The 17,160-nt window shown below is 45.7% G+C and overlaps 1 protein-coding gene across 1 annotated transcript; it reads right to left on the bottom strand.

Annotated features, from left to right (window-relative positions):
* Positions 1–239: 239 nt before the first annotated feature.
* IRX2 (iroquois homeobox 2) lies at positions 240–5,846 on the bottom strand. Its single transcript, XM_051812758.1, has 5 exons — positions 5,505–5,846; positions 3,316–3,721; positions 2,136–2,879; positions 1,334–1,401; positions 240–633 (listed from the first exon to the last, which is right to left on the bottom strand). The coding sequence occupies exons 1-4, from the start codon at positions 5,745–5,747 to the stop codon at positions 1,358–1,360; spliced, it is 1,437 nt and encodes a 478-aa protein (XP_051668718.1). The 5' UTR covers positions 5,748–5,846; the 3' UTR covers positions 240–633; positions 1,334–1,357.
* Positions 5,847–17,160: the final 11,314 nt, after the last annotated feature.

Genomic DNA, 17,160 nt, shown 5'->3' with positions numbered 1-17,160 from the left:
TTAATATTTTAAGGGAAATGAACGAAAAACACAATGTTGTTGCAGACTAGTCTGGTTTTATTTACAATTAGAGATATAAATTAGTAAAGAATTCTTGTTAAACAACCGAAGATTGTATAACCATCAATGTTTCAAATAAAAACGGGGCAAAATTTATTTACAAAAAGTTCAGATTCCATTGCAATACAACTTGCATAAATTACTAGAAGCTTTATATCATTACAAAAATAAATATCAAATTTGTTTCCACTTTGTAAGGACTCAAGTTCTCCAATCACATCTTTATTATCTCTACTGTATACATCTTTTACAAATAATTTTACAATAAATCCTAGCACACCTATCGAATAGATACCGTGGCAATGAAGTGATCAATTCAAGATATCCTGAGAAAAACAGGTCTGTTTTCAAAAGTCACACATACATTGGGGAAACTATACTATACCAGCAAACTTACATATGTCCAACAAAATTCTGGTTCAATAATTAGATTCTGAAGATTTAATAGTGCTCTGTGGTCTTCTTTTATACAGTGGCACCAGATGTGATCCGGATTTAGAGATTTGTTATATATATTAGCTCGGGGAGAGATGATGGCTTGCTGACTTTTTTCAAAGCAATTGTGACACCTACCTGTGGACCAAGGAAAAAACCAGATCATCCAAAAATCCTTGAATTACACTCTAACACCATTAAACGGCTGGGGGGGGGGCAAGGAAGCAAGGCGAAAATTTTATTCATCTAATTTCTTCTAATAAAAAGAGGTAATTGAAAAATATCAGCAAGGTGATTTTGTTGTTGTTTTTTTAGCTCTAAATAGTGAAAGTATTCAGAGCGCCTTTGCTAGATAGGCAAGAGGCTAGTCACAGATAACATACCTTGCTTAGGATGCATGTTGGTCTCTAACAATTGTTCCTTTTTATATTAAATACGCAGTCACTGCATGAAGCCCCACTCAGAACGTACAGTTTTAGCTCTGCCACGTGAGCACGAGCACTTTGTTTTTAAATAACAATACTTTCAAAGGTGTTTTGGAGGTTTTTTTAAGATTTCTTTCCATAACGTTTAAATAGTCCCTACGGCTTTGTCTTACACAAACGAAGAGTATGCAAAGTGAGGGAACTGACTAACTTGACTTGAAAATTAAGACAAACTTGAGAAAGAAAAGTCGTAATAAGAGGCTTTAAAAAACAGCAGAAAAATAGTGTCTTACTTTGTAATCAGACTCGTAAGTAATGAAGCAATAAATTAACGTTAAGCAAGTCTAGAACTGTGCAGCATGTCTCAGACTTGATGCCAAATGATCAGTGTAATAGAAAATGTTCTCACTTACTTGCATTGCTGTGTGATTGCACTTCTATAGGTATGGTTGTACTCCTACTGTGCAGACTTCAGTGGGATCTGTCAAAATATAACCGTCAGTTAGTCACAGGACACAGCCAGCTAACTAGATTATACAGTCTGTATAGGTCCCAACCCTCACTGGTGCAGAATTTGTAGCTAGGTGGTTTAAAAGGCTGGCCAGTATTTCATAATTGCCTGTATCTCGAGTATTGTGTTAGAATAAGCTGACAATTATATTAGTGTAAAACTTTTTCAGAAAAACAAACAAACAAACAAAATAAACAAAAAAGCAAACAGTTAAAAAATGTCACGGTCCACGTAATTTCACGTCCAAGGTCAGCAATTATCTGAACTCAAAGCTGAAAAAACCCCGTGAGAATACTGGAAACAAAGAGAGCCAAACCAGTTTGTCAGGAAAAAAAAAAATACAGGCAATGACACCAGTGCTCTCTGGATAGCTTTGAGTGTAGTTTTCCTTTTAAAAAGGATTTTTTTTTTTAAAAAAAGTGACTTTTTAAAGCCGTGTCTGCAGCGTGTAAGACTGATCTAAGAGTCGCCTTTTACATTTCCTCTCTCGGTTCTTAGAGGCTGGTACTGATACGACGGCGACATGCCGTTTTTAATCCCCAGATTATATGAGTGCCCGTCTTCGCTCTGGCAGCGGTGGCAGTGCGCTCGCTGTTTTCTTCAGAGAAGGTTTCAGTATTTACAGTGCATAAGGGGACGTGTACTGGTCGGGGAAGGAGAACGAGGGAGAAAGGGGAAGAAAGAGGCAGAAACAAGTCACCTACCTTTCTTAGAGTCATAGCTAGAGGGCCTGTAATGTTGCTCTAGCTGGTTAGTGATCGTTTTCAAAGAGTCACTGCTCTGTTTGTGGACAGAGCTGGCGTTTAGGACAGTCTGACTTAGTCCCTCGTTTGAAGCCGCTGCCGCGGAGTTGTATCTCAGGATTCCCTGGCTCTGGAGAGCATTAAAGTTCCCATAGTTTGTATAATTGCTATAAAAAGGTGAGGTGTAATAAATATGCCTCCCCAGGAGGGAGGAGGGGGAGTAGGCAGCGCTGTGCGGGACGGAGGCGGGGGTGGCCGAGGAGAGCGGGCCAGGCTGGCAGCCTTGGCCCAGGGTCTGACTCTTGAGGTCCGAGGTGGCGATTTCGGCCAGCGACCAGAGCTTGGGCTTGCTGGCCGGCGTCGGGGGGCCGGGGGAGGCGCGGGGGCCCAGCGCCGCCTTGCTGGCGCTGCGGGCGGCGTCGGCGTGCGGGTGGCCGAGGAGCGGGGCCTCCACGGCCGCCAGCGGCGAGGAGGTGGCGGGCTTGGCCGGTGGGTCGCGCTCCCCTCCGCCGCCGTCATCCTCCTCGATGTCCTCCTCGTCCTCCTCATCCTCATCCTCTTCCTCTTCCTCGATGTCCTCGTACTTGTCCTTGCACTCCGAGCCCGACTCGCAGAGGGGGTCTCCCGCTCGGCATGGCAGCTTCTCGCCGTCCGACTCCGCGGAGCAGGAGTGGTCCGTCAGGGAGTCGACTTGCAAGCTGATCCCTGCGGGGGCCCGCCGGGCACAGAGAGGCAGTCAGGAGAGATGGCAAAACAGAGCAGGAGAGGGGCGAGCCAGGCCACCACCGCACCACCGCGGCAGGCAGGCAGACTCTAGCCATCTCGGCCTTTTCCCATTCCGAGGATCATCCATCCCCGCGGGCTGGGTCCGCCGCGGCATCCTCAGTACCTCCCCCCTTGCCCCCCCAAGATGCCGCCGTCCGCCGCGGCACCTCCGCCCGCCGCCCCCCGCCCGCCTCGGCCACCGGCACTGCGCGGCGACAAGCTCCCGAAGAAGCCGGGGGAGACGGGACGGGAAAGGTCTGGGGGGGCTCTTCTGTTAAACGCCGTGCCCCCTCCCCTACCGCTGCCCTGCTCCTGGGGGAACTCGACGGGGCGGGATGGGGCAACACCGCCGGGGCCGCGGTCACCCCGCGCCTACCTTCGTCCTCCGCGGAGGTTTCGTTGCTCTCGGGCATCTTCTCGGGACTCTCCTCCTTATTCCTCGGCCCATCACCTTCATCGTCGTCCTCATCCTCGCTCTTGTTCCGCGGGGCCCAGGTCATCTTGTTTTCCTTCTTGAGCCGCCGGCGTGCGTTGGCGAACCAGGTGGAGACCTGAGTGAGGGTCATCTTGGTGATGATGGCCAGCATGATCTTTTCACCCTTGGTGGGGTAGGGGTTCTTGCGGTGTTCCTGCAGCCAGGCTTTCAGCGTGGCCGTGGCGTCGCGGGTGGCGTTTTTCCTGTACGCGGGGTCGTTGAGCTGGTAGGGGTAGGCAGGGCTGCCGTACGGGTGGTAGCTGATGGCTCCGGTCATCCCCGTCGTATGGGCGTCGTAAGGGGAGCCCTAGACAGAACAAAACGGTGGGGTTGGCAATTTGTTATTGCTGATAGCCATTAGTGAGTTGTCAAGGCGAGATCGGCGGTTATATTTGTATTTCCCCGGGATGGTGTCTTGTATCCATATTCTATGAGGGGGAGAAGCAGCACCCAAAGGCCATTAAGTTACGACACCCCCCCCCCTTCCTCCGCCCAGCACACAGACACATGCGCTTAAAATCGGCGATGTTTTAATCTTTCTGACTAATTTCAACTCCTCGTAATTGAACATTTCCCAATATAATTTTCGAACCGCGTAGACATTTTAAAGGCCCTACAGGTAGTGTCTTGATATCTACATTTCTCTCAAAGGTTCAAAAGATGTTTCCTTTTTAGCTATAGAAAATACAACAAAGCCGCCACTTAGCAATTCACTGCACTAATGCATTGCAAATCCAATTTGCAAATCAGAAGATATGCACCGTTTCGAATTGTTCAAATGCGATGTAATTAGCATTTTAATTCGCTCTTTAACGTTTAAATTGCGCTTATTTAAGTCTGCATAATGCAAGAAAAGTTAAAGATATCTCTAAGAAACTCGCTAACTTTCAGCATGTCTCTGAACCCCGCAGACCGGCGAGTCACAAACTCAACATCACCCAGTATCCCGCATAGTTCATAACCTCGCTGCAACTTCCAACCACTCGCCTACTGCTTCTCAGCAGGAAAAACAAGCAAGTGAGACCCTCAGATCTTTTATATCACCTCGAATAAAGACTGCACGACAATTTATGGACTGTATTTTACAGATGGAAAGCAAGTAGTTTCCCTGTCACTTTGCAGGGAAAGCAAACTACCCCGCTACCATCCTCTCCCAGGATATAGGCAGCGGCTCTTGTCTCAAATTCCGGGCACAAGTCTTTGTGTGTACTGACTAGATACGTGTCTGACTCTCTGTGTGCGTGTGTGTTTATAAAACTATATAACCATCTAGACGTGCAGTTTATTTATATTGTTTATGGTTTTATTTATATACTTTATGCACAGAGTACACACAACACGCAATTGCAAATGCTCCTTAAACTAATAATAAGAAAGTGAAATCCGAAACTGCGGCCACTACAACCATCTTGGGCTTAAGCGAGGCTCACAGATCGCAAACAGATGCTCCTTTTCATTCCCAAAATCCAGTTAAACCATTAGCACAAAACACACTGAAAGTAAATAAAACCACACGGGGATAAAGCCCCCAGCGCCTCTAAACACCGACTTAAAAAGAAAGAGAAAAAAGAGAGGAAAAAAAAGGAAGAAAGAGAAAAAGAAGCCATCTCCTATGCTATCACAGTGAAAAGAATATATATATATTAAAAATAAAATAAAAAAGAGAAGAGAGAGTGGAGGACGGTAGACATACACATGGAAACCAGGGGGGAGAATGAAAGTCTCCAACCCAACTGAGTGAGACGATCCGTATTTCCTTAATCAAGGCGCCCTCCCGGCTTCTCAAACCGCGCGGAGAGCCCGGGACCCAGGCCCGCCGGCACCGCGCTTGGCTGGGTCGCGAAGCGGCGCCCCGGCCCCTGCCCCGGCTCGCCGCTCCGCTCCGCTCGCTCCGTTCTGCTCCGCTCGGCCCCGGCCGGGTTGCAGGGCTGTACAGCGCGATGCGCGGAGGAGGAGGCACTGCGGGGCGCCCGGTTGTGCGGCGTGGTGTCGGGGTCTGATGGTGAGTGTGTGAGGAGAAAGGCTGAAGATGATGAGGATGAGAATGCGGATGCTAATGAAGAAGGAGAGGGTTTCTCTTCGGTAGTTACCATGTAGGAGGGGAATCCCGTGGCGGGGTCTGTGGAGTACTGGAGCGGGCTGGTGAAGCCTGTGGCCGCCGCCTGAGCGGTGAAAGCTGCCGATCCCGGGTAAGGGCTGAACGCCGATCCCGACGAAGACCTGGCCAGCTCCTCGCTCCTGGGGGCCGCCAGCGCCGACGCCCCGTACGCCGGGCAGGAGTACAGAGCCAGCGAGCCGGGGGGCTGGTAGAGGTAACCCTGAGGATAGGACATGGCTTGCACTGGCGTGCACAGGAGCAGGGAGGGGGCGAGGGTGACCGGCCCTGCTGCTGCCGCTGCTCCTGGCGCTGCTTTCGTGCTCTCCCTCTCTCCCGCCCGCCCTCCCGCTCCCTCCCTCCCTCCCTCTTTTTCCCTCCCTCCCTCCCTCCCTCTCTCTCTCTCTCTCTCTGTCTCTCCTCGGTTGGCTCTGTGCAGTTATGTAGAGAATCAGAGTTGTTTTATGCTCCCTCCCCACTCGCACCAGATCAGAATAAAAACAAACAGGAGGGGGGGAAAAAAAAGACACCCTCCCCCCCCCAAAGGGCAAATTAATAAGAGGTCAGAAAGCTATTCGGGAGGGGAAGGGCATCTGGGAAAGATGGAAGAGGAGAGGATTAATAGAAAGAGAGTGAGAAAGGGAAAGAAACAGAAGGGGAGAGGGGGAGCGAGAGAGAGGGAGAGAGAGAGAAGCGAACCCCCGAAATCAAAAAAGTGGCTGCTGCATATGGAGTTCTCCCAGTTAGCCAGCCAGATCCCAGAGCGCCTGCAAGTCTGTATTTTGGGGGAAGTATAGAGTCTGGAGTGAAGAGTTGAGGGAAGCAGCACTCGAGTTTCTGAGGGACATTGGAAAACAGAGCTGTCCGTCACCGCCGCTCATCTGCATAGCGCGGCGGGCCCGCCCCCTCCCGCTCCGGCCCCGACTCCGTCTCCTCCCGCGGACGGCAGGCAGGCGGGCAACGAAGGCGGGCAGGCAACGAAAGCAGGCTTTGTAATGCAAGCCAGCCTCTCCGACTGCGAGCATGCTGCTGAAGCCAAGCGATGATACTGCTCATCAGCTCCTCTCCGGACTCACGGAGCCATGAATAGTCTTTCGCACACCCTCCAGTACACCCCCTTTCTCCCTCGTTCTGTATCCACACGGAGAGCAGAAAGGAATGTGCATGGTAGATTTCTGCATCCCCTCACGCACTCGGCGAAGCGCTGTACGCACGCACACGCGTGTTAGATGTGTGCATTTGCATGCGTGTATGCGCGGAGGGCCAGGCGCGGGGGAACTGAGAAGTGCGCAAGGGGAGAGTGAGCACTTGGTAAAAGTACTGCCCTATATGGTAGGGAGAAGAGCAACTCCTCAAATCAGCAGATTCAGGATCGCTCTGTTCCTGGCAGCGAGAGCTTTACAGTTTTATAAGTTGCCACAAACAGTCAAGATCTGGTCATGGAACGCGTTTGCCCATGAAGGGGGAAAAAAAAATCCCCTCATCTTTCTTTCATTTCTATTCTTCCTGGGCTGGAGCGTGGAGAAGAGGCCTGAGTGACTCCTTCAAGGGGGCTAGCTGTCTTCTCCCCCCCTCCCCTTTCCCCCTTTTTGCAGATCAGATAAATCTCCTAGAATACGGTCTCGATGAAATGAATTTCTTCTGCCCCCTCCCTTCAGCCCTGGACACTATCAGCTTCGAGCCATTGGCAGCGCTACTCCGGCCCGGGCGCGGGAGGGTGAGACGAAGGCACCGCTCTTCTCAGTGCAAGCATAAATACACACATATATGTGCACTTGCATTTATTTAATGATTAGTCGAGAGAAACCCTTCAAAAACTGGCGGCGAGCTGACCGCACTGAAGCTCTGTCCTTTGCCTCCCGGGACGAGGCACGGTGCCGACGGTCCCCTGTGTCCATGACCCCACCCCCGCGGTGGAGCCCAGGGCTCCCGTCCCCCAGTACTCCGACAGCCCCGGGGCACGGCGTTGGGCCCTGCCCATCCCACCACCGCCGCCGGGGCGCCGAGGAGTGCTAGGCCGCTCCGAGCACCCTGGTCCGCACCTGCGCCCCCCAACGCCGCTGCTGTCCGTGCGGAGCAGGATCAGGTCCTTCCAGCAGGTAGGGACGAGGCTGCAGGTGTGGAAGCCACCGCACTTCCCACAAGCCCTTCATCTGCAACCTGCTGTGGCTGGTAAGCCCTTAATGGGCTCAACAAAATTGTTTAGGCGCCCAAAAAATAAATACCCCAAAACAACCAACCCCCCTCAAATCAACTTAATCAAACTGTGTTTTATTTTTCCAATTTATATGAGTAAGCACTTGTTCCATATTTAACCAAATGAAGTCGCTTGAGGTTTACAGCCGAGTTCTTTGCGGAGTACCTCAAGTAGTGTCAGTCAGGTCAGATGGAGACCACGCCAGGGAATCGGTTGGCCACTGGCAGGAGGGGAGATGGCAGCAGCTGAAAAATTGCGGGTGTGCAGGGCAGCCTATTGTTAATCAATTAAACATGTAGCTGATAAAAAAACTACACTTCGAGAAGCTGTTTCAATAGCTTGGCGCGCACAGCGGGGAAAATGCCGTGCTGGAAATACGGTCAAGCCTCGGGACGTGTACAGTGTCTGAAGAAATCGCAGCTTTCAGTTTTCTTTTTCTATCTCAGTTTTTATTTCTTTCCTTTACTTTCCTCCTCTTCCGTGAAACCCACATACCAGCTTACCCCTGCCGCTATAAGCAGCAGTAGAGATCTGGCCACCAGACATACCGGATTAATTCTTATCCAGATCTATCAAGTGGCCTGTAGAAAAAGGCAATCCTTAAAAAAGTAGGTGAGGGGGAGGAGGTTAACACCAACAGGTATTTCTTGTCATTAACTCCCGAATTCCTGATAAGAAAGTGATAAACAACTGGTAAACTCAGTGCAACAGCTCACAGAAAAGACATTTGCTTCCCTGCTTAGTGATTAATGCGCATATATTAAATAAAAATAGAAACTCTAAAAACAAGGGCTTTATATAAAACACATTCATATTTCAGTATTTCTATGGAATAATCGATATCATGCGACTACATCTGAATAGTCAATTCCTGTGTTCCGCAGACCGATTTCTAAGTATATGAGCTCTGCTTCTGAACGGAGCAGCAGCTGGAGAGCCGAGAATGCAAAATTAATTATAACATTATAAAGTCATACATGAATCTCTCTAAGCCAACCTGCACGCCTTGCAAAATGTGCTATACTCCCTGCATTTTTATTTGGGAAGCTGTCTTTTTTTCCAGCAGAAGCGGTGTTTATCTTCGTGAATTGATTGCTTTTAGTTCCTCCTCTTTAATAATTAGTGGAACAATACAGATTGGGAATACAATGACCGCTGTGTTTACATTATAACAGGGGATTAATGCTATTAAGTGAGTGTTACAGTTATGACCTGGGAAGAGCACTTAAATAAATACCGTGATCCCAGGAGAACTGATGTAATTCAGTTCAGAGTGTGTGTAGATACGCACAGACACACACGCACACACGAGAGATACAAATCTCCATACATATCTACACGCATAGACATATGTTATACACGTTAAGTGTACGTGGCCGTCCGTGTAAAATGTAGGTGGTGGTTTTGCCTCCATCTGCACGCCTTTCGTCTATGGGAAAATATTTTTGTGATTTTGGTGTAAGGAACGTTTAAATCAGGGACATTACTCCCCTTCCTCCAGTCACATAGAGCAACAGATTATATTTCCGATGTTTTAATTTATGCAGTCCAAAAATATTGTTTTATATACAGAAACAGGGTTAATTTCGCAATCAGAGATTAATGGAGTAAAACATTATCATTTCAAAGACAAATTTTTGCGTTGATTTGATTTGCATAATTTTTATATGGATTCAGAAAGGAATGGATTTAGCCACTTGCAAGGAGCCGGTATGCATTTTATTACGAGTACACGACTAATTTGACTCTGCACAATGTGGAGAAGGAATAGCTACTGGGGTCATTTAAATATAGCTGGCGAAGGCTTTGTGACACACAAACCAGAAAACCGTGTCAATAACGTTTCTACACAGTGATCAGTGTACGTGTCTTTATTCAACTTCTTCTCGGAGTTATCTCTGTTTGATTTGAATGCCTTTCGCAGGGAAGAGGTTTTTCATTTGCCTGGCTCCACTGCCGAAATCTAATTTTCCCATAGTACTACCCGTTACTAATACAAAGCCGTCTAACTTGCACTGTTAAACACCAGAATAGTATTACATGCACTTTTTATTGGTAGTAACTGTGGCAAATTAACATGCTTACCCAGAGACATTAAGACTTTACACACTGTGTTTTTTTATTTTAATAATCTATTCATTAGTTCAGAGTTTACCTTTCCCAGATTTTAACCGGCGATGTCGCCTTGCCTTCTTTAATTCAGTTTGCTCCAGCAGAGCTAAGAAGGTAGTATAGAGAAACCCCCTCGCCCTGCTATCGCTCATTGCTGTCCTGGGAGACAAGGTTTTGCGTTTTGTCATTTATCAGCTACATCTGCTTGCACTGGTGACAGAGACTGAAGTTTTCGGGCGGGTGAAGTTGCAAGCCCCGTCTGTGGGGATAGGACTCCTGCTTCCTCTGCCTGGCACTCGGGCGCCTGCCCGGAGGCCATTCACTCCGGACCACGCTCCCGTCGGTCTTACACAAGTAAAAGAAGAAGAAGACGACGAATAAAATTAAAATACAAGCCTCACTGGGGTGAAGGAGAGGTTTCCCTCTCCAGGAGGGCTCCCTGCGGCCCGGAGAGACGCACACGCCTGTCACCCGCACAATGCCAATTGCCCAATTGTCGTGACACCGGTCACAGCAACTTTTCAAGCAGAGCAAAGTGGAACTTGGTGGGGTTTGGAGATGTAACACAATGCGCAGCTGAAACAGTTTCCTGTGACATAACCACACAATGGTCTGGGAATGTTTTCTCCTTTCGCTCATGAAATGGGGGACCGCCACCATCTCCCGGAGACAACGACGTTAAATAATAGACCATTGTATTTAAAAATAACAAATGACACACGCGTACTGTGCAAGCGGAGTTGTCCGGTTTTCTAGTAGAAGAAACCCAGTTTATAAGACTCTTTCTGAGCGAGGTGTTTTGCGGAAGCGACCTGTGAGAACGGGGTGAGACGGGGTGAGCTGGACGAGCCGTTCTGCCTGGGAGCTGCTCAGGGGATTAAAGTGAAGAGCGGTGAAAACAGCAAATGAGAAAGGAAAAGAAAGAAGTTTTCTTTGCCCATCTTCGGGATAAGATCGTTAGTTCAAGCCGCGTGTGGGAGGGGGCGCTGTGGCAATGAATTCTCCAGTGCTCCCGAGCACTTGCCGCGGATTGTTTATGGAAGCTCCTTCCCTGAGGTTTCTTTTAATATTTCAGTCGTTACTTTTATTAACAATGTTATCTAACGGTCTCCCATAATACCTGCACTAAAAGGTGGACTGTTCGCGTGAGTTATAGTCGCTTCTTTCCCCCTTATCCCAATTTTATTTCTTCCTATTTTTTTTTTCTTTTCAGTTCAGTAAGAGCCTATAGTGTATTTTATTTTTAAAATGCATTGCAAGAAGGGTCTACCCAGGGGAGAGCCGAGAATTTAGACGACTCTTCATAACACGCAAAAGCACACAAATAGACACATATGACACATACCCCGTTTGCCGCTTCTTATTGAAAAAAAAAATTCTCCAGGGCTGCCGTGGCTTCGACAATTTGCAGTAATAATGGGCCGAGTCTTTAACAGGATTTACCTTTCTCCTTTTGAGACGTTGTTGGGGGAAATGTTTTAAAATGTAAATAAAACTAAAGCGGATCTCTAAAAAGCAGATCTGAGGATTAGAAAAGTTGCTTCCCTTATGTCACACTGTTATTAAGATTGTTAGTAATTTTCTGCCTAGGGTAATATAAGCAAATATGTATCCGTAAGTATAAGATAAAAGAACTCCAAAGCTCTCCTGGAGGATGCTATTTTCAGTTGAAAGGCAGACAGTGTTTCTCAGGGAGAAAACAAGTGTACGATCCACAGGTGGCATAGGTCATCCTTCTCAAGGGGGGAAAAGAAACCCCACCAAAACCCCTCAAACCCAAAATATCACACCATCTAGTTTTTGAACCATCCGCCGAGTAATCCAGGCGGTGGGGGGCAGAGGTGCGGAGGTCCCACCGCGCGCTTCGAGGGGCTCGGAGCGGCCGCCGCTCCCTGCGGAGCGTCCGGGGCGGGCTCCGCCTGCGCGGAACCGCGGCCGCTTCCTGCAGCGCCTCGGATCGGCTTCGGTGCGAGCGGCACGGAACAGCCCGTGGCAGGCTAAGCTGGGCGACCCCGCTCCACTGGCAGGAGGGAGGGCAGGTATGAAGGCGGGCTGGCCTCCGAAGCTGCGGGAAGGGCCGGCGGGGGGGGGGTGTGTAAAGGGCTGGCTCGGCCTCCCCGCCCTCCCTTTCCCCCCCGCTGCCCGTGGAAGAAGCGTTCCCAATCGCCCATTCTCCATCCCCAGCCCCGCGGGAGGCAGACAGGCAGTGTCACGTCTTTGCTTCTGCGTTTCTGGGCCAGAGCGCCTCGGGAAGGCTTCAGTGCCTGGTGCACTTGCGAAGTGGGTGATGGATAGAGTAAAGGAAAAGTAGGACGATTTAGCTGACGGGTTGCTTTATTTTAAGGGCTCACGTTAAAATGGATTCTTTGGCAGAGGAATAGTCAACAAGTAGGTTTGGGTTCTTTTTGGGTAGGCAGGCTCCTGGGAGTGCTTCACCCGGAGTAGAAGTGTATAAATGGAGTTCTACCGGCTCTTCCTCTTACTTGTACCAGGGTTAAAATTGTTTTTGGTAATTTTGAAGTCAGTCTGCCTTTCCCCTTCTTGTAATTGCCATCATCTGTTTGATCACCGCTTTTAACACTAGAGAGCACCTGCTCACCTGCTTTGTGCTTTTCTCTCATTCATTGTTACTTTCATTCACCTCCATGTGTGTGTACGTTTATGTGTAGCCTTCATTTGAAGACCCAGAAACACATCAAGTCTTCCCACACTCCCAAAACAGAAAGTTCTACTCTCTACATTAAATAGCCTTCATGAATGATGAGGCCTCTTTATATCCATGTAAAACTAGGTGGTTTCCTTTCTCAGAACAGTCAGCCCTCCCCATTGTGTGTTGCCATTCGAGGTTGCTGGTATATTTCAAAAAGTAGACAGAAAAAAATGACAAAAAACCTGTCATCATACTCAGGCAAACCACTACATCTTCATGTACTTAGCAATACCATGAGGTATTAAAACAAAATCTATTTAAAACTGATTCATAGTTCCTTTCCTTTCCTTTCCTTTCCTTTCCTTTCCTTTCCTTTCCTTTCCTTTCCTTTCCTTTCCTTTCCTTTCCTTTCCTTTCCTTTCCTTTCCTTTCCTTTCCTTTCCTTTCCTTTCCTTTCCTTTCCTTTCCTTTCCTTTCCTTTCCTTTCCTTTCCTTTCCTTTCCTTTCCTTTCCTTTCCTTTCCTTTCCTTTCCTTTCCTTTCCTTTCCTTTCCTTTCCTTTCCCCTTCCCCTTCCCCTTCCCCTTCCCCTTCCCCTTCCCCTTCCCCTTCCCCGCTTTACCCAAGTTACTATTTGAATTTGGAGAGGGAAAGTTCTTCATAGTACTAGTTCCCCATATATAAATGTTAAACAAGAACTCCCCCCAAACACTGCTTTGAATAGTTACAAGCAAAACCTCACATAATGCTGTTTCTAACTCATTAAAAAATGCTATCTACATTTACTCATGTGGTCTCACTGTTTTTTCAGCCTTTGTAGTAATGGTAGACCGCCTGTTGAACCCTGTTTACAGCCTTCCTTCATATCGTGTAAAGGAAGGGTAGACTGACCATCTGGCCTCTAGCTTTCCAACCTAGAACTGTGCTCATTTGAAGTTACTTTTGTCTGGGAAAGGCTGGTCACCATTTTATCAGTGAGAAATCTAAACACGTGCACATTTCTCCTCATACATCTGACTCATTTCCATCATCAGGGCACAGAATGAAGATTCACAGAAAAGCTTTGATTCCTTCTGAAATCAACATGACTTTAAGAATGACATGAACTGTTGACTTAGTTCTGTGCTTGGGTATGCTCAGCACAACAGTGGGATCTTGTTATATCTAAAGTACTGCATACAGGCTGAATCTTCATTCTAGAGGAGGTTTGGAGAGATTGTATTGTTTTGCTTGTAATAAGACAGCTGAAAAAAAAAAAGCTTGACAGAGGTCGCAGGTCTTCTAAAACATCTATATTAAATTAATGCCAACACAAACTAATCAACAGATTTGCTTCAGTTTTCAGAAAGACATTTTATGTTTGAAGTGTAGATTCCAGGAATTGGAAAGAACAATCTCCTCATGCTTATCAAGAGACAATGAATTCTGTTTTATGCAGCCCAGACTTAAAACATATGACCTTTTAATAAATCTCGAAAAGGCAAATAGTGAAATGATCCTTTTTTCTTTTCCTGGATGTTCCCCAATTGTTAATTAGTGAAGTCTTAGAAAGTTGTGACTCCTCTGCACTTTTGAACATGGATTTTTGAAATTTGTTGAGAATTATTTGATTTCATTTTCTCAAACACCAGAGGTATGCAATGTTTAAATTTTATTTTGCATACAAATATACCACCTGACTTTTTCATCTGAGACCCATTGGTGGAGTCCACGCAGATGAAAGATCGGAAGTGATAAGGATGGGAATAAAAACCCAAACTAATTAACCAGTGGCCTCCACTGTGTCATATTGTATCAAATAATCTGGGATCATCACAGTTACTATACTGTTCTAGTCTTTTAGTTTTTAAAGCTATTGGAGGCCCAAAACAAAAGTAAACCAAAAGTTTCTGCCTTTCTGTCACTCTTTTCCTCCCCTGTAGCTACTCCTTTACTTAGTTGAGATTTTCTAAAAAGTAATGGTGTGCCAGACACATCATGACTTGGCAATGGTGGACTTGCCTTTGTGACATTCAAAGGGAGTAATCTCACCAGAAGAACTTTATGAGCTGTTTCTTATTGTTTGAACTCCAGTTCAATAATCAGACATGTCAGATATCCTCCAATATAGGTTAGTGAGATTTCTTTATAAACTAACAAATCTTAATGCTGTTAATACACTGACTTAAGAAGTTGTTCAGCACTACTCTTGTAAGAATGTATAAGGTTTTGGCTTTGCACAAACACAGTTAACATGACATACGCTTTTGCAAATCAGTTAGTTTCTTTTTAATTTTGTTCTGTTCTGTTTCTAACACCTTTTGTGCTTCAGTTGAATTTATGACCCTTATCAGATTTATGAAGTCTATCCACTAAAAATATTTCCAAGAACTTGATTAAAATTGTGATTAGGGAGAAGAAACCTCTGTCAAAAGTATGGGATACAAAGGGATCTTTTCCCTGTAAATATGCTTGTTTCAAATATGCAACTGAAAAAAGAGACACTACATTTAATATGGTGCAAATTTTTTTATTTGCTTGTTCTTATTTTACATGATTAAAGGAATTGTCTCTTTCGGCTCTCCAAAAAAATTTTGCTTAAAAAAATTGTTAGTCCACTAACACTTGAAACTGATTTCTGACTTCTATTTGGGACTAGTTTTTTATTGGACTTACTTGCTTCTGCCCTTTTCCACTTTAGTTGGCCATGTTCTGTCTACCAGACCTACTTTTTTTAAAGTCACCACACAGTATTTCGTCAAAGGAACATGTAAACCATGATTGCTGCTTAGTTTTCAGACTTGCAAAAACATTCATAGGAAAACTCAATGAAGTTTTTTTAAAAAAAGAAATAAATAGTTCTTTCATTAACGTTCAAGATTACTCTTTTATATTATGTAGGAGGTCAAGACTTCATAATACGAGGTGCAGCACAAAAGCACAAAAAAAAAAGACAGCTCCTAATCTACACAGTAAATAGGACACATATATACAATTACCACTGAGGAGGTATTAATGCTAATAGACTTTTACAGACCTGTTAGTAAATTTAGAAATATATATTATGTTTTTAAACTGAAGACTTTAGGCATAAGTTACATCAGATGACAGGCACAGAAGAATCAAAGAAAATATTAAGAAGTGAAAGACTATGGAAACAACCAACTTTTCTAGTCAAGAGGCAGGACCAAGAGCACAGCAGGACTGGACTAGTACAGGTAACCACCAAGCATACGTACAACGTGAAACTTTCCACAGAATGAGCCATGAGACAAAACAAATTAGGGACTTCTCCTAAATCCACTGTGCCTATACCTTGTGTTACTGCTCTTGCTGGCAATTTGCTGTTCCCTCTCAAAAAGACATAAAGACTTCTCATTTACATGGGTATAGATTCAACCGAAAGAGGACAGGTTGCTAACTGTCTCGCTGTAGGATGTCATCAAGTAAACATTGTCACTGTAATTACACTCAGACCTGAATTCCTCATCATTTAGCCTGGTACAACAAGAAAATTCAGTAAAGCACACAAAAGCAGCAGCAGTAAGACTGTTCTCTTCACTACTTGTATTAAAAATGCATTAAGAATTATTTATTTCATGCAGCATTTGAATTTAATTTATTTAATTTTTCATTTTCTATTATTGATATTTATATCAAAGCTCATTTAAATTAAATTAGTTACTTAGAGTACTTTGGAGCTGAGCACTTGATTTTTCTTGGTTCTTTAAAACACGCCTGGGGGTCAACAACAACAGTAGAGGAAATTCAGCTGAGGGGCCAAAGGTTGGATTACACACCAAGAGAACCATCGAATCATAGAATGGTTTGGGTTGGAAGGGTCCTTAAAGATCCTCTAGTTCCAAGTCCCCTGCCATGGTCAGGGACACCTTCCACTAGACCAGGTTGCTCAAAGCCCCATCCAACCAATCCAACACTTACAGAAATGGGGCAGCCACAACTTAGAGAAGTTATATTGTTACTTTGGCTCATATACTTAAGTATTCTATACTTTTAAACACTATGTTTTTATTGAGTTTCACAATTAAAAACTCATTTTCTATTGTACAAGTTATTCTGTTTTTAGATTTTGTCAGACTAATATAGAAAGGTTCTATCAAATAAGATAAATATAATGAAAAGTAGTTTCAAGCATTAGTGCACACCCTGCTTCACCTTAGGAGCTGTATATAAAATGTAACATTCATATTAAATTTTGGGATAAAGCTCAAGAACAATACACAAATAGAGTGCACTTCACAAATCAGAAACGTGTGCTTTCTGGGTCAGCACTAGGGGCTCCAGGTAAGCGTGTCAAGACAAAACCTGTCTCAGCTCACACCCCCTTAACTTCCGTTTGGCAAAATTAATTTCTTGTGGAAGTATGAAGGAAACTGTGAAGATCTCTGTCCAGCCTGGATGACCAGGGGTTCAAGCCCATAGGCTGCACTTTGGAGGCCACTTCTTTCACTGTGTAGACTCAAACGGTTGTGTGCCATGGACATTGTCTGATGGGCGTACCTCCCACAGACACATATAGGGATCACAGAACCGCCATTTGAATTATCTAGCTGGGGAAGCTGGTATGATGACAGGTCAGAAGCAAAATACCACAAAGAGTAAATTCCTGTGGTTAAGATCTGTCTGAAGAAGCTTCACCGGCAGCTTGGCCTTGATATTTGGTAGTATTTTGGCATTGCTTCAAGAAGACTTCT

Source organism: Manacus candei, unplaced genomic scaffold (assembly GCF_025592945.1).
Source record: "Manacus candei isolate 608988 ecotype Guabito, Panama unplaced genomic scaffold, ASM2559294v1 h1tg000088l, whole genome shotgun sequence".
NCBI classification, from domain to species: domain Eukaryota; kingdom Metazoa; phylum Chordata; class Aves; order Passeriformes; family Pipridae; genus Manacus; species Manacus candei.
Note: the sequence above shows the minus strand (reverse complement) of the source record. Positions and strands in the feature narration are given on the sequence as shown.

What these genes read in the sequence shown, in the direction of transcription:
- IRX2 (XM_051812758.1), bottom strand. Translation starts at nt 5,747, where the DNA reads ATGTCCTATCCTCAGGGTTACCTCTACCAGCCCCCCGGCTCGCTGGCT. An exon ending in CGGGATTCCCCTCCTACATG is followed by an intron (nt 3,722 to 5,504) that starts GTAACTACCGAA and finishes TGTTCTGTCTAG; the next exon opens with GGCTCCCCTTACGACGCCCA. An exon ending in TAGCTATGACTCTAAGAAAG is followed by an intron (nt 1,402 to 2,135) that starts GTAGGTGACTTG and finishes ATATTTTGACAG; the next exon opens with ATCCCACTGAAGTCTGCACA.